Source organism: Haliotis rubra, unplaced genomic scaffold (assembly GCF_003918875.1).
Source record: "Haliotis rubra isolate DU_JTF1 unplaced genomic scaffold, ASM391887v1 Scf1394, whole genome shotgun sequence".
Classification (NCBI taxonomy): Eukaryota; Metazoa; Mollusca; class Gastropoda; order Lepetellida; family Haliotidae; genus Haliotis; species Haliotis rubra.
In genome coordinates this window covers 95,967-120,071 of record NW_025765330.1, presented here as the reverse complement: position 1 = coordinate 120,071, position 24,105 = coordinate 95,967, and the positions used below count along the sequence as shown (strand labels likewise).

The following is a 24,105-nucleotide window of genomic DNA, read 5'->3' as shown; positions in this document are numbered from 1 at the left end:
TACTTCATTACAGCAATCATTCTGTAATCTTTCTAAAGTCGTTTGCAACTTATGTTTTGTATAATTACAGGTTTCACGATGAAGTAAAATACCAACAGCGGCTTGACCTACTTTTTAGTTTTGCAAATGGCGACTTGATAGGCGCGCGACATTTGAATCAGTAACATCTCAAGCGGAGAAATATTGACAAAACCTTCATTGGTGTTACTCAGGTTGGTTGGTATGTGTAACTTTAGTCGCTTTTATCTTAAGTATCCCTGGCAAATATAATTCAGGAGAACAAATATCTACAGACAAATGTAGATCGTCTGAAAACATCCAGACTTACCGGCTACTTCAATTACTTCAGTCTTCAGACTTCAGGCAAACTTGTCAAGCATGTTACACTGAAGAAAGCGTAGCATAATAGGACTACACCAAATTATTAAGATTAAGCTTTCTCCATGCCAAAGCAAAAATAGATAAATTCTGCCGTATATTCTAGAAGATAAAAGCAATGATGTGTTTATACTATCACACTCACAGGGAGATTCGTGCTGACAAGCGTTTGGTAAGAGAGTATACAGTATGCATAACATAGTTGTGGATGTATTAGCGAACCTGTGACTTATACCATGATTAACGTCGTATATTTTTATTTATGCCTATATCCAGATGTTGGCTATGGGTCAATGGGAAAAGTGCATAAGAAACATTCATCATATGTGAATCCAATCTCATCAAAAGAAGACGAGAAAAAGAAACAAAGAGAATCAATTCTTGCAGGTATCATAAAAACAATTCTAAATCAACATTGCATATTTTTTTTCACAGTTGATGCAATTTCTATTGAAACAAGTGGTTGAGATAAATTTAAGTTTTATCATGCAGTCATCAGGGCTTCAGACTTCAGTTATAAGTAATGAAACTGATGTCTTCCGCCACTTGTGAAAGTGCGGAACTCGGATCAGATGGTAATCTTTCATGACAAATCCATTCAACACTTTTGGTCTCTGGACATTGGTGCTGGAACAGTATTACAGTATGTATTAGGTAATATGATTCAGGCATATTTACCAACATGAACCAAACTGAATAAATAATCAACATGAAGATGTAGTCATAACCCATTGACAACTTGGAAAAGATGTTTAGATATATTTTTTTAATTTCAGTTTTTCGCAGACATTTCCAAGCAGCGGGCCATGCAGTAAATACAAGTCATCCTGACATCACAGGTATCACAGATGTGACAAAACCAAAACAGTTCATCACGTTGTGCCACTCATCAGATGCTAGTGACTCCAGTATGGGCAGTCAGGATGAAATACTTCAACGTAAACGAAGGAGAAAGACAAGGGCTGAAAGAAACAAAACAAGATCTAAATCAGTTTCAAGCAAGGTATCTTGACAGTTCAAAAATTATTTAGACACTTATGATGATGTAATATTAGTTTGTGTTAATATATTTTTGTCAATTAAATACGTTTTCGACAAAAAGAGATGACAAAAAGAAATGTAATGCTGATAATTTTCAAATCTGCTGTTGGAGGTATGTGAAATTAAAGCACCACTCTTGATTAGTGTCATATTATCTTTCTCAGATTCCATCATGATTTTAAGTATTTAGTTGACCACTAATTTTCTGGTCAAACTACTAATTTTAATCCTTAAAACTACTATTTGCAACACTTTGGGGATGGCATCTCTGTTGTGAGATCTTTTGATATATTTCAGAGTGAAAAACAATGTTCAGTTTTCACTGTAATTCTTTGTTTATTTTCAGAATGACTCAGATAGTAAAGCTGATGTCAACAAGCACTTAAAAACTGCACACAACATATCTTATGTAAGTTCTATTTAATACAATCATTTTGATGTATTATCATGCTAAATATCTACTGCCACCTCTTATAAATTCTAGATATGTTATGATCCAGCTGAGGATTTTGCTATATCTGCTTATTGTTATATTTGGTTACAGTTAGTCACTGCTTATTTACTGATGTTATTGGAGTAGTAGCTACACAGATGTGAAACTATTCTTTTATTCAGTAATATTTTGATGTTTGTTTTGTATGAAAGTCCAATCTTTGTATGTTCAATTTGTCCTCAGCCATTGAGATCCAAAGGGCTAAGCCAGAGAGATGACAGTTTCAATGTTATTACACAAGGCAGATTAACAGTAAGTTGGATGCATGTAAGAATGGTCAGCATATTTGCCAGCAGAGCTCTAAGACTTAATATTACCAATAACTACCTTGCCAAATAACTCACAAACCATGCATATTGGTACAGGTGAAAAAAATCCTTTTTATTTTCCTTCAACTTAACCCAACAAACTGTTTATTGACATTAAACAACTAAGTCTTTTCACTTTTAACACAAAACTTTGACATTTGGGCATTTTTGATCAAGAAAGAACTAATTTCTCCATCTCTGCAAACAAACTATTCATTTGGGGCATATTTATGAACAATCTATCAATTCAACAGATAAATATTGTAGACAGCAATAGTATAGCAAAATTCACTTCTTCACTTCACTGAGAAAAATTCATTGTATGGTAAAATGGTAGGTCAATGTTTCAGAAGCGACTTGGATTGTTCAACAAGAGCAAGAAATCAGAGACAATATCTCGAAGTAAGTGTCTTTCTTGTTTCTCACTTGCTTAATTTGACATCTCACAATCGATCTGTTCCGTACAAATTGATCTGTTCAGAATGCCTCTCAAACAGTTCAGTACCTCATCGTTTAGCTGCAGATTTAAGGGCAAAATCCCTGTTGAGTTTGCAAGAATATGGTTCACTCAGATTTGTGTGGATTTTTATGCAGGTTTGATATGTCATTTAAGTGATTCTTATAACTCAATGGAAATTATTGTTGCAATAAATGATTCTTCTTCCTGAAATATGTATGATATTAAATTGAAATCTTTTGATTTGGAATCTTTGAACACACAGTAAATGTGTATAACAATCACTTTTATAACAAAGTGGGAGATATAACTATTTTGTCCTGGCCCCATCATGTACATTTTATAATGAACTAATCAGTGGTCCCTTTGTGTTTGTTATGACTAGAGTTGACTGTGGCTGTTACAGTAAAAAATCATGCTGGTCTATAATTCAAATAATCATGAATCACAATTTTTCAAAATAATTCTAGTACTATGACAGCATTTTACAAACTCAAATAAATGTCGTAGAACCAATTGAGCTGACAGAATCTACAAAGAAGGAAACTGAAGACGACTTGAAGAAGATATTAAACATTCCCCCTGATGACAGCTCTGATGTCCCCATGGAGGTTGATGCACAGGCAGTCTGTAGTGAACGGTAAGTGTAATGATATATATATATATATAATATTTGTTTTTTTCATTGAATTTATAATGTTCACAATCATGATGGTTGTTGGTAATTAGGGGTGGGTTAATTGCAGAGAATTTTCATATTGCGATTATTGCGATGTGAAAGCATATATTGCGATATGTATTGCAATATATTGCAAGAAGTATTTTTAAACAAAAAACTTCTTATAATCGAGTTAAAGCTTGATTTATAGAGCAAAAACACAACAAAATAACTATGCTTGATTAAGCTTTAACAACAACCTTTAATCATGACAAAATAGAAATGTAAATAATATTTGGCACAAATGAAACAAGGAAATATCCGAAGATTTTCGAGTGTTGCGAAGTTTTCCGAATGCAAGTCAAAATACTGGTTTTTGATCAGCGTATCGCAATACGTATCGTTTTCATGTCTGAACCGGTTATATTACGCAGCCCTATTGGTAATGCTTCTTGTCTTCAAAACAGTTTGGCTTAAGCCATTTCAGAAGCATGTTTCTGTACATCTGTGCTTCATAAATGTACAATGATAGGAGTGCCCTTGAAACTTTGTAACAAATAATGTAGAAGTTATCATCCAAGAAAGTTTCATGTTGTATACATAGTATGTCATCACAGTGAATTGTTTCAGCAGTACAGTCGTGTCTTCTGGCCATTCAGCAGCAGTCTTGTACCAGCCTGTTTCTAGTAAGAAGATCACACCAGTCTCCACTCTTACACAGGGCAAACCTCATACTATCAGGTAAAGTACTGTCTCAAATAGAAAAAAAATGTTTTTTCGCATTTATATCTACAATTTATGTAGTTAATATATGAAAGTGTGAAATATCTGTTAAACTAAGTTTGGCATAACAACAGTCTCAGTGGTAGGGAGATAGGAAACGTAGAAAAAGGACTTTACTGAGAGAGATTAGTGCAGAAATGAGCAATGTGGGTTTTTCTAAGTCCAAAGTGACTTATTTGGAACAGACCTTGGCCTTATGCAAATTAGTGTGCGATGATATTGTATTACAAAGGACACTTTTTAAATGCCCATTTTGTAATTAAACTTAGCTTCATTATAAACGATAGCTGACATAAAAAACAATAACTTTAACACTGAAACTATTAGGGATGTAGCTACCATGGAGTCTCACTATCACTATAAAATGAAACAGGTAGGAGGGGTCATCTCAAAAGCAAAACCAGGGCGGGTGTCGCAGATGGTGGTTGAGGTCAGACTGGGGAAATAGAGATATCAGCTAAGATAAAATAATCCTTTAGGCGAATTAAACTGGGTAAGAAAACGGCATGTCATAACAATCTACAAATAATATCCAATCCTGTCGATCTTCTGGTGGTCATGCCACCTATATATTTTGAGACATTTCATACGATGGCTGATATAAGCTTTTCTATGGGTATCATACTCTTTTACATATCTCAACATAAACTGTATTAAAGAAAGACATGTAAGATGTTAATCAATAGATGAAACATATTCAACACACATAAAAGAGCATAAATATCTTTGAGATGCCCCCTTGTGCCTGTAGGCAGCACATGCATTTCATGCCAGAGTCTGATCTATTGTTTTCAGCAGCCATTCGGGTTTTTTCTAAGTTTTGCCCAATTTTACGAGTAAACATGCTTTTCTGGATATCCGATGTAGGTTATTTCGACACATGCTATTTGCAATTGTGTAAATTTTAGGGATACAAAGTGACAGCCTAAAAACAGTTTTTTTCTATTTCTGACAGTACTTTAGTAGAAAATGCATCTGTCACTGAGGCAAGGAGTTGACATTAAATGAATGCATGAAGAATATATACTTACTTGCAATTCTTAATTCAATATGTGGCAAGTTTATGATTATCAGTCTTTCAGTCGTATCAAATTATATCTCCATTTTCAATAAAATATGCAGGGTCATTTTAAACATTTTTGTATGTCATGTTTTTAATTATAAGAGGGAAATATATCATAAATAGATGGCACATATGGCAACTGTCTCTTGAATAAATAAACAGAAAATGTGTTAGCACAGCAGGTCTCCAAACTAGTGTTAAAGGTACGTGGACAATCTGTACACATCTGTGTCTGTACCCAGCTGGCTGGGTGGGCTTGTACACAAATATTTGATAACCTGTATCCAGTCTTACCTAATCGACTTGATGACTTGCACCCAAAGTCAATACACAATCAGAATTTATCTGATTTTCAAAATTCCCTTCTATTCTTACCGGTTGAGTGAGTTGGATTGGAGATGAACGTTGATGGTACTGACTGTGAATTATGTCATACTGAGGAGATATGCTTACTGTGCTTTGAAATTAGAGGTAGTTTAACGGAATTATAATTGCTCTAAATTTAATTTAAAACCGAACGTGTCATGGTAGAATGTCTATTGTAAGTATCCTTTAAAATAAAAATAGTAAAGAGTAGAGGAGAAAATGAAACTTTATAAAGTTTAAGAAGACAAGTGAAAATACTGCAAGTACAAACTATTATTTACTTGCCATGAAGGATAATTTTGGGCTAAGAACATGTCTAAGCCTTGCAAACATTGTACATTTTTCATTGTCACCATTGTAGTAAGTTTATTCTGATATGTTGTGTTTCTACAGCTCCACATCCACAGGGATCTCCACATGTCCCAACTCAATGGAGCTGGACAATATGCCTGAGGTCAGTACAATTGCTGGTTCAATTATATGGAGTCAAATCTTCAACCTAAGATAATTAATTACATAGTATTCCTCAGCTGTTGATGCAATTCACTGTATTAGATTATGATACTGGCGACATCTGTGTCTATACTATTAATTACAGAGTCCTTTATACTTTCTTAAGTTCAGGGGTATCTATTTTATAAAAACTGTTATGAAGTCTTTTTCTGTTCATTGGTCTGGTTATCTTTGAAATATGTCAAAACTGGTAAAAATAAACTTTGTAGGCAATACATATATCACAGATCAATATTAGGGGTGAAACGGTATGCTCTTACCATGGTTCGCTACGTATTGCGGTACAAGGCCTTTGGTTCGGTCCATTTCGGTTTGGTATATGAGAACTTACTTCCGGGGAGCAAAGAAATGCATAGATTTTGATAAAATGATTCGATTTCTAGACTTTTTAGAAAAGGTTTTAAAAGGTTAATAAAAAGACGGTACGAAAACAGAAATATCGAATGTTTTGATTGCATTACGGTATACCGAACCGATGGCAAAATACAGCGGTTCTACTAATACCGTGGTATACCGTTTCAGCCCTAATCAATATCACATCTAAGGATGTCCATGTTAGAAACCTAACAAATATTGTTGCTGTAACCAGATACATCCAATATTTTTGTTTGTCCATAGATTCTGCCTATGCAAGACATAGTCCAAGAATTATCGCAAAAGCTCCAAGATCACAAGATATTCCGAGGAATTTGTAAGTTGCACATTGTCCATTATACAACTGATGAAGTAACCTATCAGTCATAAGTTGTTTCATTGAATGTTTCTGTCTTCCTCAGAGTTAAGCTGGGTTTAACTAAATGCAAAGTCTATTTTTCAAAATCATATAGGAATAAAGTTTCATGTGAAATGTTCATTTGAATGTCTTTTGTCAATCACATATTCACACTCATACCATGCAGTTCCTCAAAATATCACTGTTAAAATTCTAAAAATGTTCCGTTTCAGACACAGTCAGAGAAATATGTGATGATCTCAACAAACAGATGAAACACAAGTTGGTGTCATCATTACTTATGTTGATGATGTTACTGTTGATGTTGGTGTTCCTGTTGATGTTGGTGTTACTGTTGATGCTGGTGTTACTGTTGATGTTGGTGATGTTGATGTTGGTGTTACTGTTGATGTTACTGGTGTTACTGATGTGATTCCTGTTGATGTTGGTGTTACTGTTGATGTTACTGTTGATGTTACTGTTGATGTTGGTGTTACTGTTGATGTTGGTGTTACTGTTGATGTTGGTGTTACTGTTGATGTTGGTGTTACTGTTGATGCTTGTTGGTGTTACTGTTGACCGTTGATGTTACTGTTGATGTTGGTGTTACTGTTGATGTTGATGTTACTGTTGATGTGTTGATGTTGGTGTTGATGTTACTGTTGATGTTACTGTTGATGTTACTGTTGATGTTGGTGTTACTGTTGATGTTGGTGTTACTGTTGATGATGATGTTGATGTTGACTGTGTTACTGTTGATGTTGATGTTACTGTTGATGTTGGTGTTACTGTTGATGTTGATGTTACTGTTGATGTTGATGTTACTGTTGATGTTGATGTTGATGGGTGTTACTGTTGATGTTGGTGTTACTTGATGTTACTGATGTTGATGTTACTGTTGATGTTGGTGTTACTGTTGATGTGATGTTACTGATGTTGGTGTTACTGTTGATGTTGATGTTACTGTTGATGTTACTGTTGATGTGATTACTGTTGATGTTGGTGTTACTGTTGATGTTGATGTTACTGTTGATGTTACTGTTGATGTTGGTGTTACTGTTGATGTTGGTGTTGATGTTGATGTTACTGTTGATGTTGGTGTTACTGTTGATGTTGATGTTACTGTTGATGTTACTGTTGATGTTGATGTTACTGTTGATGTTGGTGTTACTGTTGATGTTGATGTTACTGTTGATGTTACTGTTGATGTTGATGTTACTGTTGATGTTGGTGTTACTGTTGATGTTGATGTTACTGTTGATGTTGGTGTTACTGTTGATGTTGATGTTACTGTTGATGTTACTGTTGATGTTGATGTTACTGTTGATGTTGGTGTTACTGTTGATGTTGATGTTACTGTTGATGTTACTGTTGATGTTGGTGTTACTGTTGATGTTGGTGTTACTGTTGATGTTACTGTTGATGTTGGTGTTACTGTTGATGTTGGTGTTACTGTTGATGTTACTGTTGATGTTGATGTTACTGTTGATGTTGGTGTTACTGTTGATGTTGATGTTACTGTTGATGTTGGTGTTCCTGTGTGTATCAGTATTTTAGTTCAGTATATGATTCATTCTCATTTGATATCTGAGGTGTTGATTGTAAATGAATGCCACCTAAAATCACATGATACTTACAATTTTGTCAGAGCTTCTGAATATATTTACATCCATACATTTGATATTGTATTATAAACAAATCAGTAATCTTTTATTTGCATCTCGAGACAACCATTGCCATGCTTCTATACTCCCAAACACTTTCAGTGCCCTGAGAACCATGACACCTTGCTCCACCCGACTTCGGACGTGTGTGTTGTCAAGTGGTGGCAGTGTTTGCAGATCACTAGCAGACAGCTTCACCCCTAAGTGTAAAGGTACTGGGCTCTCAGTTCTATCACTTTTCTGTGGAAGATTAAGTAACAAAACGTATCAGAGCATCAGATAATCAGTGTATTTCTGCAAAAGTATCCAGATAATTTTGAGTTGCTTGCATGCAAAACAGGATATATGTCAGAAACCTAAAAGAATGACCACACTGTGCCATAAGCACCTTAAGTAATTAATTATGACACACATTAGCTATAAAAGAGGACTTTGCTATTGTTTCGTATCACAATGGTCAATCTGTCAAGGCATGACAGATTAAGTAAAGCAGTTTGAAAAAATTGCATTGTCACAGATTAATTATAGTAGATCTAATACAGAAGGATAGAGTGGTCCTTAACTTTGTGTAGAATACATAGATACACGGTTTACCTTTCAGAGAATCCTCTTACACCTCACTCAGGTGGAAAGGAAACCATGTCAAGTGGACCAGCTTGGGCCCACCTAAACAGAGAAGCTTCCTCCTGTGTGTGTGAGAAAGTGGATGGGTGTGGACAAAGTCAAGCCTCTATAGCATCACATCAACATCAGCCTGGACACAGCTCTCTGGAGGACATCCTACGTGGTACTCATCCATGCAACAAACCTACATCTGTTCGAGATCTGGCCCTCCTAGCTCAGCATACAAGTCTGAGGTCTCATGCTGGGATATGTGGTGCTTCAGACACAGCATCCATGAATGCTATTGACCTTCTTAAACATAATGACAACTTATGCTTGAAGAGGGAAATAAGTTGTACTGTAACAAACCCTAACCAGATCAAACAGCAACCGCTGACTGCTTTAAATCTTCTGGCACAAAATGACAAAGCTTTAGCATCTAGAAAACATAGCAGCTTCTCAAGCCTGTCAAACAAAGAAAACTGTAACATAGTGATGGCTGAGGTGCTTCCCAGTAGAGATGTTTTGAGTCAGAATTCAAATTCTCAGTCATCAGGTTTTCATAGCCATCATTCCAGCGAGAAGGTTATGCCATCAGGAAGACATCCAATTTTTGATCAGTTGCTGAAAGGACTGGAACCTTCCCACACAGAGGTTCCGAGACACAGTCCACTAGATACTATAGATTCTTCAGCTCTTCTGGAGATCACAAGTGGCCAAGATGATCGGCATAAGGTACGTATACTGGCCGGACATCGCCAACAATGCCAGGTCCAGCAGTGGGGTGATGCTGTTTCACCCATACTGCCTCTTTTTATTGAAATAGTTACCTACAGAGTTTCAAGATAATAAAGCGATCCCTCTCACACCCAATAAAACAGATCCTGGATTACAAGTGAGTGAACGAGTTCAGTTTTATGCCGGTTTTAGCAATATTCCAACAATATCACAGCAGGGAACACCGGAAATGTGCTTCATTGTCAGTGATGTTAATTTTCCGCCAATGTTATTTAAAACTGATCAGTTCTGTGACACAATGTTAAGTTTTCAGCTGAAAATAGATATTCCTGTTGCCATCCCTGCATTGTACCCATTTGGGAAATCGAATCTGGGCCTTCAGCGTGACGAGCAAACGCTTTAACCACTAGGCTACCCCTACCCCCCTTCAAATACAGGGTTTGGCATAAATTAGTGCATTTTTGTTTCTGGAAAAAACGCTGATGTGACACTTAAGCCGACTGAACCCTCCTGAAACAGAATTTTAAGGAGACTAATTTTCTGAAAACTATACATATTGGTCCTGCTGTGATATTGCTGGAATATTGCTAAAAGCGGAGTACCATACCATACACTCACTCACTCACTCTACTTATTGGTATGAATGTACCCAATTGAATGAACCAAGTAGTGCAAAATCATATTCAGTATCACAAAAGAAAACTATTGCAACCCAATGTTAATGATACTGACTGACTGACTGAGTTTGGTTTTACGCCGCTTTTAGCAATATTCCAGCAACATCACGGCGGGGGACACCAGAAATGGGCTTCACACATTGTACCCATGTGGGGATAATGTTAATGATAACAGACAAGGAAAATCTAAGGCTGCAATATATACACTATGAGGTGAACATGATATCTATCATGAATATAAAGTATCGAATACGAATATATAGTCCCGAATAAATTATTCTTAGTATAAAGGAAATTAACTACAAAAAATGTCTTGCAGTTGCTTTGCTTGCAACATTTCAATGATATTTTTTTTAAGCCAACAAGCTATTCAACACAAGTGTCAACAATAATTTTTCGGTTGACAGAAACAAAATAGGCCTTTCAAACTGACTCAAGTCACGCTACTGTATGGCTTGTATACATTCCATTTTTGAGTAACATAAGTTCAAATGCAAAACACCCCTTTATAAACAATATTTCATTCTATTAAATCTGAATTATATGAATAAAATTCATGAAGAGATACAATTTGATTCATTGAATATAAGCGAATCATAAGTGTCCTATCGAATACTCACTGACTCAAACATTACCTAGATCCCTGGTTTACCATTTACGCTAATCTTAGATTTTGCTCTCGAAATGTTTTGGTTGTTTCACTTGCTTGTTGAAGGCTGTTATTGCTGAGTATCAAGAGGAACCCCAGTACATGCCTCGATTCCACGGTGACTTCTACAAGGACTCTCTCTGGTTTGAGAAGACCATCTTGTCAAGTATAGAACAAGGATCAGATGTAAGACTTCAAACTGACATCATGGAAACTGATGTAAGTATATTATGTTCATGTTTTGGTTGCATCCGGTCTGTTGACATGTTTATCATATTCATCCATATAAAAACAAACAAAAATTGGAACTACCACTTACTTAAATTTGTCTTTAACCATTATTGATAAAACAAACATTAGCTGGACCTAATTACAACAAAGTTTTGTTAAGCGTGTAGAAAGTCATTGAATAGGGTTTTAGTCTGTTCCACACCTTTGTTGGTTCGATCCCCGACCGCGTCATACCAAAAGACGTTAGAATATGGTACTTGTTGGTCCCTGCCTGGCGCTCGGCATTAATGGGTACAACAAGGACTGGTTGGCTCGGAGTCAGTATAATGTGTCTGAGTGGGGTATTCATGCTTCACTGCGGCATGGTATCTCAGTGGGCTAGCACTATAAAACCAGCTTTAGTCTGGGCTAGTTCAAGCAGCCGCACATACACACACATGCATGCATGTCGTCATATGAGCGAAATATTCTCAAGCACGACGTTAAAGCACGACGTTAAACCCAATTTCACCTCACCTCCTCACCTTTGTTAGCAATACTGCAGACAGTGGACACTGGCAACGGTCTTAACGCATTGACCCCTTGATGGGAAATCAGCTGGCTTTGGTAACTTGGATTAAGATGTCAGTTTACTATTCATTATGCTTCATATAAATTAAAAGAATTTTGATTGGATAATACACAGGGCATATGAAACTATACTCTGAAGTTTCACAGGTAGTATGGGTCCATCTTGCCCTATTCCAATGGGTTGTATGGACAACCTTGACCGTTTGCAACCTTTGACACTCAAATCCAACTCACTTGGACAATTGAACTAGTACTGTAACAGAAAGTTCTTTTTATCAAATATTTTGAGAACATGCCATGTTTTCATCTATTCCAATAATGAGGATAATGGTGTGTGTTTATTTTTCAATTCTTGAATAACTGTAGCAGAACATTTACTAGAATGTGGCACTGAAAATTCTAAAAGGAATTATTTTATTTGTACCATCACATGCTACCTGACAAATGTGTGTCTATATCTCTGTTGTCTCTTTTACAGACTAATTCCATGGATATCTTGGAGTACCTTGACCGAGGCAATGAGGACTTGCCATCAGCCTTTCCCCTCAGCAGTCAGTCCAACAGACGGTCATCTGACTGGTCAAGCAATACTGACCCGATACGCCCTGCCAAAACCCATGTCACCAGATTCGCCGCAGATGTTTCCCAGAAGATTATACTAATGAATACATTACAATGTACTCTCTGACCACCATCTTCATTGACCAATGTATTCATCAAGCAGTGTCTGGTCACCTTGGATGTTTTTGAGGAATGGACACCACAGGCATTATCCTCACTCTACTGACCGGTGTAAAAACTCAAGCAACTGCCACCAAACAAATCCAGGATTCAACACATATATTTGCCCATGGGATAAAATACCAGTAAATATAAATCAGGACATGATATTCTGTCTCATTGAGCTTTTAGATGACACTACTCCTGTGCCTGTCAAAAAGATATTTGTGGAACCTTGACTTCACTGCGATCTGGCTTAGTCATCCTGACTTCAGGTGTCTGAGGACAATGTTTTACATAACTGGACCAAAGCTGTCTTGTTTATCACATTACCACTGTTTTCTTGAAGCATGTGTTACATGACCCACATTCAACTAACTTCACATGGTATAAGATATGTTAGATACAGACGTCACCGTTGTTGCCATGGAGATTGTTGAAATACTGATTGACGCCTTTATTCATAGACGTATCGTGTCATGTGCTGTCTGTATTTTTCTGTTTGACATAGGAATGGCAATTTGATTGTCTGAATACCCTGAATATTTATATATTACATATTACATGTATATACATAATGCATTATTTCATATGTATATAGTCATTGTTAAGTTTCCAATTTTATGAAAGAGAAGGCATCTGTGATAAATGCTTAGTGGAATGTGTTTAATCAACATGTATGACATGTTTATTCAACAAGTTTGTACATTATCATCAGTGATAACACTTCTTTTTTACAGACCGCCGCCATATAGCTGGAATATTGCTAAGTGTGGCATAAAACTAAACTCATTCACTCACTCTGACACTTGATTGCTTTTTACAGAGACCATACACCTATCGGTATACATATCGGCATGTATGGTCTCTGCCTTTTACATCAAACTTGGGGAGATAACTCCTGTGGATGACGATTTGGTGGACCACAAGGAAGAAAGACAACATGGTCGCTTGGACTTGGAAAATTATATTTTAAATCTAAATAAACTGGGGCAAGTTTCAAGAAAAAGGCAATCAAGTGTTAGAGGGACGTATTCGTAATAATAATAAGTAAAGGGCGTGAATATACAATTTGTGTCCAATACTATTCAGGGTGTCACAGTTCACGATCGTACAGATTCGTCATGATAAATCTGACCATGTTACAGTGTGACAGATGTCTGTTCTGCTGCTCTGTCACAACTGATCAAAGGTCATTGAACTTTGCTGTTTGCTCACACTGGGTGATCAGGTTTATCAACTAAAAATGTAGTGGGGTCAATGGGTCTGTTTATATTCTGTTGTAGAAGGAACCTTTCGTACATTCCAGCAATAGATTTCTAGGGCACAGTAATATCTATATGGAAAACCAAATGTTATGTTTCTCCTGATGCTAGTAATCTGTCAGAACCAATGTGTACCAAACGGAAACAAAGGTCAATTTAGCTTATTTGTTTTAGTCAACATTAACAGAAATGCTCAACTATGACATAAAATTAAAGTGTTTCTGTTACATGTTCCATAAGTATGCCCTTAACATATCTAGCAGAAAATCGCTGAGAGACATTCTCAATTGAGACAAAAATTTCAAGTGGTCGGGAATTACCACTTAAATCTGAGGTCATAGTCTGTTACAGTTTACAATTTTAGTCACAAGTCAAAAATGCATTTCCAATAAAATTCGGTTCGTTCTATTAAACTCAACTGGTGGAAGTCTATATATTAACATTAATATCTACTAAAAAGGTTTTTAAAGCACCATGTTCCAGCTGGTACCAGGAAAAGTTAGAGCAAAGACTGGAATTGCAGTGCAACAACTTGCCATGACAAAAGAGTTTCGTTTTTGTGTTACATGTTCCATAAGTAACTGCTTTTAACATTTCTCGCAATATTGTCACTGACACATGCTAATATTTGGTTTAAAAACTGCTGCATGTAGACATATCAACATCAGATATGAGGTTTAATATAAGTATTTCCATATATAATTGAATCAAATATTCAGAATTCCTATCTTTGTGTAAACCATTATTGTTTCAGGACTTTTTGTTGCTTTGATTGTAAGAAAAGAAGTGAGGAAGCTAAGGTTTAAATGTGTTCTAAGGTTCTTGTCACAAATATCTGTACTGACATCTGTAATGTGAAACAGTGATCCTAATATGTATATTGTGTTGAATTACAAACAGCAATGGTAGTTCAGGTACCAAATGTGCATCTGTGATAATTTATGTATTGTTGTTATAGCCTGTTAATGTTCCACTTACAGTACAGATCTCTTTGTGTCTTTTTTGTTTGTTTGTTTTGTGGGTCGAAAACATGCTTTGCCTTGATGTAGTGAATGAGAGTAAGCATGTTGCTCAACTCTGCAGTCAACAATATTCAAGGGGTTACATATATCAAGTCTCGGTCAGACAAACTAGTCAGTAAAACAACTTTCCAGTCAAATTACAGAGGCCTTCTGAAGGGCCTAGCTTAAACCTCAACCAGTGGCAAAGAACAATTGTGCTGAAGTAAATCAATCTTATAGCTTCTCTGTGCCATTGACACCACGAACAGGCAAATTTGAAAACTTTTTTTGCTGTTGCTAGTTATGACTGACTTGCCAACATTACATACCACACAGCAGGTTTTTACGAGATGCACAATTGTAGAGAATGGATGCAGAAAACCCAAAGTACTGTGTCTGGGGAGAGACGCACACAAAAATACTTAGGGCGTACCGACAGCACATCAAGAGTAGTTATCCGTGTCTGTTATTTCATAACCACTTTCCACATGACCACTGATTCATTCCAGGCTCTGAAGTAATTATCTGAACATACAGTACACTACACCATTAGAATACTTTACCCTCATATTACCTTCAAGGACCTGCAAAATTTATTGATATTGGTCCATGGGACCCACACTTTAGTAAGTCAAGGTAAAACCATGCACAGGAACAGTCTTAAACGTTTAATAATACTGTCATAGTCTTTCCACACACCAGCCACACATTAGTCAATGTTTTATATCTCCTCATTATAACACACTGAATGTTGATACAGGTGCAAGGTGTACAATGTTCCAAACTATCAGTTCCCAACTTGAAGACATCAGCTGACTAAACACACAAATTGACGCAACATCCGCAGGTCAAGGTCACACTGACCCAGTGCAGTAATACTGAGTGAGGTTAGTTTTATGCCGCTTTTAGCAATATTCCAGCAATATCACGGCAGGAACTACAGAAATGGGCTTTACACATTGCACCCATGTGGGGAATCGAACCCGGGCCTTCAGTGTGATGAGCAAACGCTTTAACCACTCAGCTACCCCAACATCTCTGGAGTAATACTGCAATGGACAAATCATAGTCCAATTTTGGTTCATCCCTCTCCTGTCACCATCTCATATCACTGCAACATCAAGGCAGGTCAGGCGGCTCCTCGTCAGAGTCAAACTCACACTCTTCATCTCTGATCCACTTGCCGTCCCAGTCTTTCCGCCAGCCTGATCTACGAAACCACAGATCAAATAAATGGTTAATATTGTCCATAAGGATACAGTGAGCATGTGTAATAACCTTCCGATATTTGCATTTGTAGGTCATTTCAGTGGCAATCAATTCTGATTGGTCAACTAGAGCCAAATGACATCTCAGTACTATATACTTGAGAAACATATGACATAGCATTATTGTTCATGACATCACAAAAAGGCAATGAGGATTCTTTGTGGGGTTGACATTTCATAATTTTTGCTTTATGTACCGGTATGCTCGTAAAATGTCAGTAATGTACTTGACAACCTGAATTACTGATTAACTCCTCCGTGAATGAAAGCCGTAAGTTCACCAAATACAATTACCTGGGACAGAGTGTTTGTAATTCTTTGTAGCTTGTGGGTGATTCGCTATTGTTTAATGTCTCCACATTGTGACACAGGACCAAAGAAAACAAATTTATAGGTACAAACACCTAAATTTGTTTAGAAAAAATAAAATACAATACACATCTTTAGCTTGTATGTTTTAAGGCCTTTAAATTTAATTTTGGCTTTGGTAAACCATGCAAAAATGTTTGGTTCCCGTATATCAAAGACAAGTTAAGGCATTGAATTACCGGTAATAAAAATTGGAATAGCTTCAAAACATACCTGCCATTTGCCAATATTTTTCTGCTAAGTCCTTCTTTTCTGAACGAACTGTTTCTCCATCCTTTTCCTCTCTTGCCACTGTACTTGTCTCTTTGCTTGACACCCCAGGCTCGGGGGGAGGAGGAGGGGGTAATGCTACAGATGTCTCAACCCCCACTCCCCTAGCATGGCTCACCGCATGTCCATTTTGTCCATGATTACATCCCAATTCTGAATCCGTCCCCGCCTCATTCACAATGTTCTTTTGATCCCCTCTGACCATTTCTGATTTTCTTTGGTACGGTCTGACTGCAAATTCAGAGTCAGGGCTTTCAAATATTTTTTTAAGCTGCTTAGGATGTTTCAGTAGGCCCTGATTCTGTATTGCCTCCATGGCTCTATTTCCTGGTAATGTCTTTGGTGATGTGGCTTGTGGTGTTGATAAGCTCAGCTTTGGTTTGCGGTCGTAAGGCTTCACTTTCTTTTTAACTCTCGGATCATAAGGTGTAATTTTGCCGATGCCCTTGAAGTGTGCACTTGCCTGGAAGAATCAATACCCATGACAAAATCATTCCACGTTATTATCAAAGTGGAACCTTGACAACTTGAATTTGTGGACCCCTACAAAACATAACCTGGCATCCTACCCAGCAGTGAGTCTGTTTTGCCTGTCAATGAAAATACCTCAGAGATATAGTTACACTGTCTTCAGTGAAGTTTACAGTGTGAAATTTAAGTGATACTTCAAGTTAACAATGTTGAACTGCATTTCATATATGGCATGGATTTTTTCGGGAATCTGTGTCTGCTCTGTATTGAATGAACAATTACTCAAGATTTGGTATGGTGAATAAAAAATAATGCTGACAGGGATACAAATTTGACCTAGCCTGAGTCAGTTTGTCCAGTGTTCTTGGTATCCTGAGGGCCAGCATAATTTTCAAGTCTTTCTGATGTGTCTTTACGCGTCATTACTGGTTAGGTTTGTAAAGGATCAGGATAAGATGAATCCCTGTTGATGTTCATCTCTAACCACAAACTGCAGGACTGTCAAAAGGACAGCAGCTTGTAAATGGTTGAGTCTGGACCCCACGAACCAGTGACTAAGATGAACAACGCCCAGTCCCTTCAGGTCAGGGTGACACGTACACAAAATAATGACTGACATTCATTGATCCATCTGTTACTTCATATGAGCAGGGAGTCTGTTCTAAGCTGGAATGCCCATGTCTTTACCATGTGAAACTGTGAATATTCATATTCCTGTAACAATACCCTTCCTGGTACTGATATTAATGAAATATGATTCCTAGAAAATGTATGTGTGTCAGTGAATTTCAACAGAGATGTGACTCAGAAAACCTAGCTCGAATCTTCCTCTACTTCTATGTACAGTCAAATCCCGATGTCTCGAATCGCTGGGGACCAAGTAATAAATTCGACTTATCGATGTATTCGAGACATAGTTATGTCTATGAGGGTAGAAAAAAATGATGATCCAGTCCTAATTCCTCCGCCTAAGCATTTGTTTATCTAATGATTTCCATATCACTAATAGGGACACCTTATCAGTTCCAGTCTGATTAGCACAGACAGTGATTTCCGTAAAATCACTAATCTGCCTTTTGAACTCACCCGTCAATGGCGGAAAGGTGTGAGCCGCGCTGGTTTGTTAATTGGATCAGTTTGCTACACCAATCAACTTCTCATTGACTGACTTCGGCTAATGTATACAAGATTGCTGTTGTTTGAATCTCATGGGACCAAATTTCCTTCTCGAGTCATCGTGTGTATTTATGAGACAAATTTGTGTAACCGGTATTCAAATGATGACAATTATAACAGGGAATGGTCGGGACCGACAGGTACTTCGAGTTATGCATAATATTCGAGACACCGGCATTCGACTCATCGGGATTTGACTGTATGTGTGTCAGTGAATTTCAACAGAGATGTGAATCAGAAAACCTAGCTCGAATCTTCCTCTACTTCTATGTTGGTATCCCAGATGTGTTTATAAAGTAGTTGCCATTAATATGATACACATACTAAGCTACAAGAAACTGTATGTATGATTTAATCATATCGTCTCTTGTGTCTACTGTATATAAATATTCATAAACAACAAACATCACTTTTTACCTTTTCAGTCACCAAAGACTGAATATGTAACCGCAGGAGATAGATAAAAGTTTTTTTTAATCTTGTGATATATTTCTTTGATATGATACTTCTATACTTCAAAATTGAAATCTGGTCCAAAATCTCTACCATTAGTTTCAAGTTACATTTTCAGGTGGTCAAATGCAGTTTATATTTAAACGTACTGGCGTCTGAACTGAACTTTATTTACATTCTGACCGCAATCAGGTCGCATTAGTGGTACAACAATTACATAATCTACATCTTAATATACAGGTATACAAACTGTATCAACAACTTCACTGCTCATGCTGTTGATCACTGGATTGTCTGGTCCAGACTTGATTATTTACAGACAGCCGCCATATAGCTGGAATATTGCTGAGTGCGGCGTAAAACTAAACTCACTCACTCACTCACTTCATCGAGCAGTGAGAACAGATATCAGAGTTAAATATTCAATAGCAATATAAAGTGTGAGATTATAACTTACAATCTTGATTTCACTAGATCCTGTCTTGATGAACGCCTCATGTCTCCGTTTCCTGATCAGTTCCTGCAGCTCCGCCTTCTTCTCTTCATGATGCTGTAGACCTGTCACAGCAACAAAACCCGAGTCGGTGACCAACGTGTACATGTAACCCATGTTTGTGGTAAGAGGCGACTAACGGGATTGGGTGGTCAGGCTGACTTGGTTGACACATGTCATCGGTTCCCATTTGCGCAAATTGTTGCTCATGCTGTTGATCACTGGAATGTCTGGTCCAGATTCAATTATTTACAGACCACCGCTATATAGCTGGAATATTACTGAGTGCGGCGTAAAACTAAACTCAAACTCACTCACTGTTCTCTCTTTAAAACGACACATAAGAGAGCATCCATGGTCAATGGTTGTGGTCTGTTTGTTACGGCTATGCAGGACTTGATTAGCTTTATCAAACATGTATATCAATCCTCATGATGTTGATCACTGGATTATCTGGTCCAGACTCGATTATTTACAGACCGCAGCTGGAATATTGCTGAGTGCGGCTTTAAACAACAAACCAACCAACCAATCAAACCTATTATTGACAAGTGTCATAATGCTTCAAAATTTGTGTCTAACACAACACAAATTATTGGGCATATTCACATAGCTTGATTGATGCTCATGTTGTTGATCACTTGACTGTCTGGTCCAGACTCGATTATTTACAAACCACCGCCATACAGCTGGGATATGGCTGTGTGGGGTGTTAAACAATAAACCAACAGGGATAGAAATACTTTTTTTTCTAAGTGTGCCTTTGGGCACCAAAAAAATATTTTAAATGTGCTTTTCAGAAATCAAGTGTGCCCACGTTTTTAGAATAAATGACTAGCAATGATGATGATCTCTTGAAATTTATTGTTAGTACACAACAAATGTAACCTGTTTTCTGTTATCACTGATATATCTTCTGTTCCAGAAGAACATACACAATTTCTGCTTCAATAACCGAACTATCAGTACTCCCAACACTCTAAATGGAAAAACAACCAGATTTCTTTACAGTGATTTCCTGGGCGGTCAATAAATGTTTTTGCTTGTTTGTCATTTGCATAAGTGTTTTGTTTTGGGGATTAAATGACTAAAGGTGAGTTATGTCTATAAAAAATTAGGCATGCCATAAGGGCACCGGGAACATTTTTATCCATGCCATTTCAGTATTTGCCGTGCCATGGAGTATTTCAAACCCTGACCAACCAACCACATTTTATGACCACTCTATGTCAATAATCCCTTTTGTGTAATTTGCTTGACATCATCAACATATTATTATATACACATTCCAACACATTCCATGAATTATGGGACTAGGATGCAAACTGGTTTTGTCTGGTGCAACCAAGTTTCCTAAAATCGAGCCTCGTTGATACGTTTGTTCTGGGAGTCTTGACACACAATGGTCAATGACACAGTTACCTTCGTGACACAGCCTGTAATACACAGTACTGTCTCTTTGTCATCACAATGTTGGTGTATGACTTCTTTGATTGGCATTCTAGACGTTGGGTAGATGTACATCATTCTTAATGTTGGTGTACTTACTGGCTTGATGTCTCTTCCCACTGCGGTGAACTGCCAACATGTCGACTGTGTCAAACACAGGCTTATGATGGCACACGACACATGAAAACCTGTAATGAGTTATTCAAGGGAGCAAATAAACAACACTTTCCATTTCAAAAGATATTTAAACAAACATATTCTGAATAACCCCTTAAAATAATACTGTGTGTGTCAGTTAGTGGTGGTCCGATTAATTGAAATAATCGAAGATTGGTCGCAGTGACTAAACGACCAAGCAATCGATCATGTTTTCTCATAATCGAACACAAACAATTCTGGAACACTTGTTGCATTAACAATGTCTTTCACACGGTTGGTTTTGTCTGTTACATTTCATGACCACTACAAGCTCGTCCAAGTCATGATTGAATTTATCTTAAAGACCCCCAAGAAATTTATGTTCCTAACATACTAGTCATCCTTTAAAGATAAGCAATTTGCAAAAAAACCCCAAAGAACTACATGTTTTTTCTTTATGTTTTGTGCAAACAAACATAACCAGGAAAATCTAATAAATGACGCTAACCAATTATTTTCGATGATTGATCAGTTGTAATGAACCAATCATCAATTATGAGATTTTAACCAATTCCCAACACTAGTGTCTGTACAGACATACTTCTGCTACCTAGTATCTTGAGAATTGGCCTGGATTCCACATCCTCCCTGCCACATATTGTACCATCTGCCAATGTCTTGCTGCTTTTTGATGTCACAACATTGCATTCTTAAAATAATTACCTAAAGTTTGAGTTTAAGATTTGAAACGACTGAACAAAGTTTGATTCCTCCACCTAGCATAGTGAATGGAGTCCCCATGAATGTAGAGTGAGTGAGTTGGCTTTTACGCCGCTTTTAGCAATATTCCAGCAATATCACGACGGGGGACACCAGAAATGGGCTTCACACATTGTACCCATGTGGGCCATGAATGTAGACTGTTGACAGGTGAATGTAGACTGTTTATAGGTGAACTGTACAATTATAAAACACAGACACCTTGAAGAAAATTGCCGTTTACAACTATAAATGGTTGGCAAGTCACCAAGGCTGACAACCTGATCAACTACAGTTTCCTCTTACTAACAGCAAAGGGAGATGAGGAGCTACTGTAACCAAGATCTCCATGGTAACAGATATTGTGTGCGTATAAAGTACAGTGTTGAGAGACAATGTTGTGATACCTTCCATTGCTGAGCAGAGTGGCTTCATCTTCAGGGATGTCAACAGCCAGCAGATCCCTGATTCGTCTTTGCTGTTAAGCCAAGAAAAGAAATGGTAATTTCATTCTATAGTCAGGCAATTACACTTCCTTGTTTTATACTTATTACAGAAAAATAATCTCCCACAGGCCCTGAAATTTTCTTTTCTTTATTGTAAACTACTTAAGATTTGAAAGAGATAACCAGATATGTCATTCATTTGAAGTATATATTTGACATATGATACAGCTTTCATTGTTGGAAAGGTTAAAAGTATCCCTGTCAAAAGTGGTATAGTATATTTTGAATGTTCTATGAAAAGATTTACTAAAAAAGATAGATAAACTACAATCAACATTCTGAGTGTTACAAAATGGACCAGTCCTCCTGCCATCTTTATTGACTGTTTGAACATTACTATCACAGGGCTACCATCCTAAAATGTTTCAAACGGGTATGATTGTTCGAAAGCCAGGTCAGGTCCTGGATAACATCCTGGCAGGGGATATAGGGGGATGGAAAACACACACACACACACACACACACCCATCCGAAAAAGGATTTAGCACTTTTTAAATGCTTTAATATTTTACTTCTATTTTTTGGAAATGCATGAGATTTTGCTGTGTGGTTGAGATGGCATGATTTTGTATGAAAATGTGTGATTCTCACGCAAAATGCTGACAGTTGGCAGTAGGGATGCCATGATACATTGATGCATTGATACTTTTTCTAAGACAATACAATTAATGATACATTTAAAGCTATATCATTATTTAGTTTTGAAAGTATCGGTTTAAATATGTTTATGTATTGTTTATATTTTGCGCTTGTATCATGTTTTTTTATGTTAGTTATGAATGATTATTTTGCATGCAAAAAGATGGGAAATTAGAACTTTTTAATCTCTGAAAATAAAAAATGTTGATCTTTTCATAGACAATTATAAAATATGAAATATTAATGTTCAAAATGTAACAAGATTTACTAGTATGCAATAGTGCCACGAAAATAGGTATCGTTATACTATCAAATCGTGACATGGATATTGTGATATGTATCAATTCATGAAACTTATGTATCGTTACATCCCTAGTTGGCAGGTATGCTATCATAAATGCAAAGCTTCATCCCACTTTCTCCTAGAAATTTAAGAATGAGTGTGTGTGTTTTTTATCATTGCTGTAAGATTCGTTTCATGATATTTACGGTAAATTATTATATTAGGGGATTACAATTTGTCCCAAAATATCATTTACCAGGATGATAATTGTCCTTCATAAATCATCATTACAGACTACAGTATGGGCTAAGTTGATGGGTAAAGATGAGATGGGGAAATCCATCAGGAAGTGTTACTGGGATTTTATTTTCATTGTGATTAGAACTACTTAAGGCTAAACATCATCGGGTCTATTAAAATTTCAATAACGATTGGCATTTCCACATATGCACCATCCACTTTGACGAATTTTTTTTACAGTGAATGTCCGTACAACTACATTCCGCCCACGTGCTAAAAATAAACCACGGGCTTTTTTCACGATAGCATTCATAATCGGTGCGTCATGATCAGGTTCGACTGTGTCACAAGCTCTCAAGTGCTATGTCGACAACTCATAATGATTTTTTTCCCTTCGATTAAAAGCTACCTGTTAGTTATTCACACATGTATAGTTTAGAACTCTGGATAAAAGTCCCGTAGTACCAACCCTTAATGAATTTAGAGAACTTCCGTCATTAGATTCTCTTTTGAAAGACATTCTCACGGATTTGGTTGCAAAATATTAACATGTGTCAACAGGGTAAATTCTAAGCCTATTTTTAAATAACCAATTAGAATATTCGTAGTAATCCTATCTAGCCAATCATAATGTGTGATAGGTATAGCAGGGAGGAATTCCCTCCGAGAATCAACGCGAGAAAAGCTTTAAACACGCGAGA

The 24,105-nt window shown here is 36.9% G+C and overlaps 2 protein-coding genes across 3 annotated transcripts; one reads left to right on the top strand and one right to left on the bottom strand.

The window, feature by feature from the left end:
- The first annotated feature begins 34 nt into the window (after positions 1-34).
- LOC124268597 lies at positions 35-13,875 on the top strand. 2 transcript variants are annotated; one of them, XM_046703594.1, is made up of 15 exons: positions 35-212; positions 655-765; positions 1,155-1,381; positions 1,766-1,828; positions 2,096-2,164; positions 2,571-2,622; positions 3,188-3,317; positions 3,969-4,076; positions 5,941-6,001; positions 6,679-6,751; positions 7,006-7,054; positions 8,539-8,648; positions 9,038-9,774; positions 11,170-11,322; positions 12,383-13,875. In XM_046703594.1, the coding sequence occupies exons 2-15, from the start codon at positions 672-674 to the stop codon at positions 12,590-12,592; spliced, it is 2,136 nt and encodes a 711-aa protein (XP_046559550.1). In that variant the 5' UTR covers positions 35-212; positions 655-671; the 3' UTR covers positions 12,593-13,875. The 2 variants fall into 2 exon arrangements, with proteins under 2 accessions (XP_046559550.1, XP_046559549.1); XM_046703593.1 differs by having other exon boundaries at positions 35-220.
- A 1,668-nt stretch (positions 13,876-15,543) lies between these two features.
- Positions 15,544-23,958, bottom strand: LOC124268599 (sodium channel modifier 1-like). Its single transcript, XM_046703596.1, has 6 exons — positions 23,874-23,958; positions 22,144-22,214; positions 20,939-21,027; positions 19,355-19,455; positions 16,741-17,260; positions 15,544-16,101 (listed from the first exon to the last, which is right to left on the bottom strand). Exons 1-6 carry the CDS (start codon positions 23,922-23,924, stop codon positions 16,010-16,012), a joined length of 924 nt encoding a protein of 307 aa, XP_046559552.1. The 5' UTR covers positions 23,925-23,958; the 3' UTR covers positions 15,544-16,009.
- Positions 23,959-24,105: the final 147 nt, after the last annotated feature.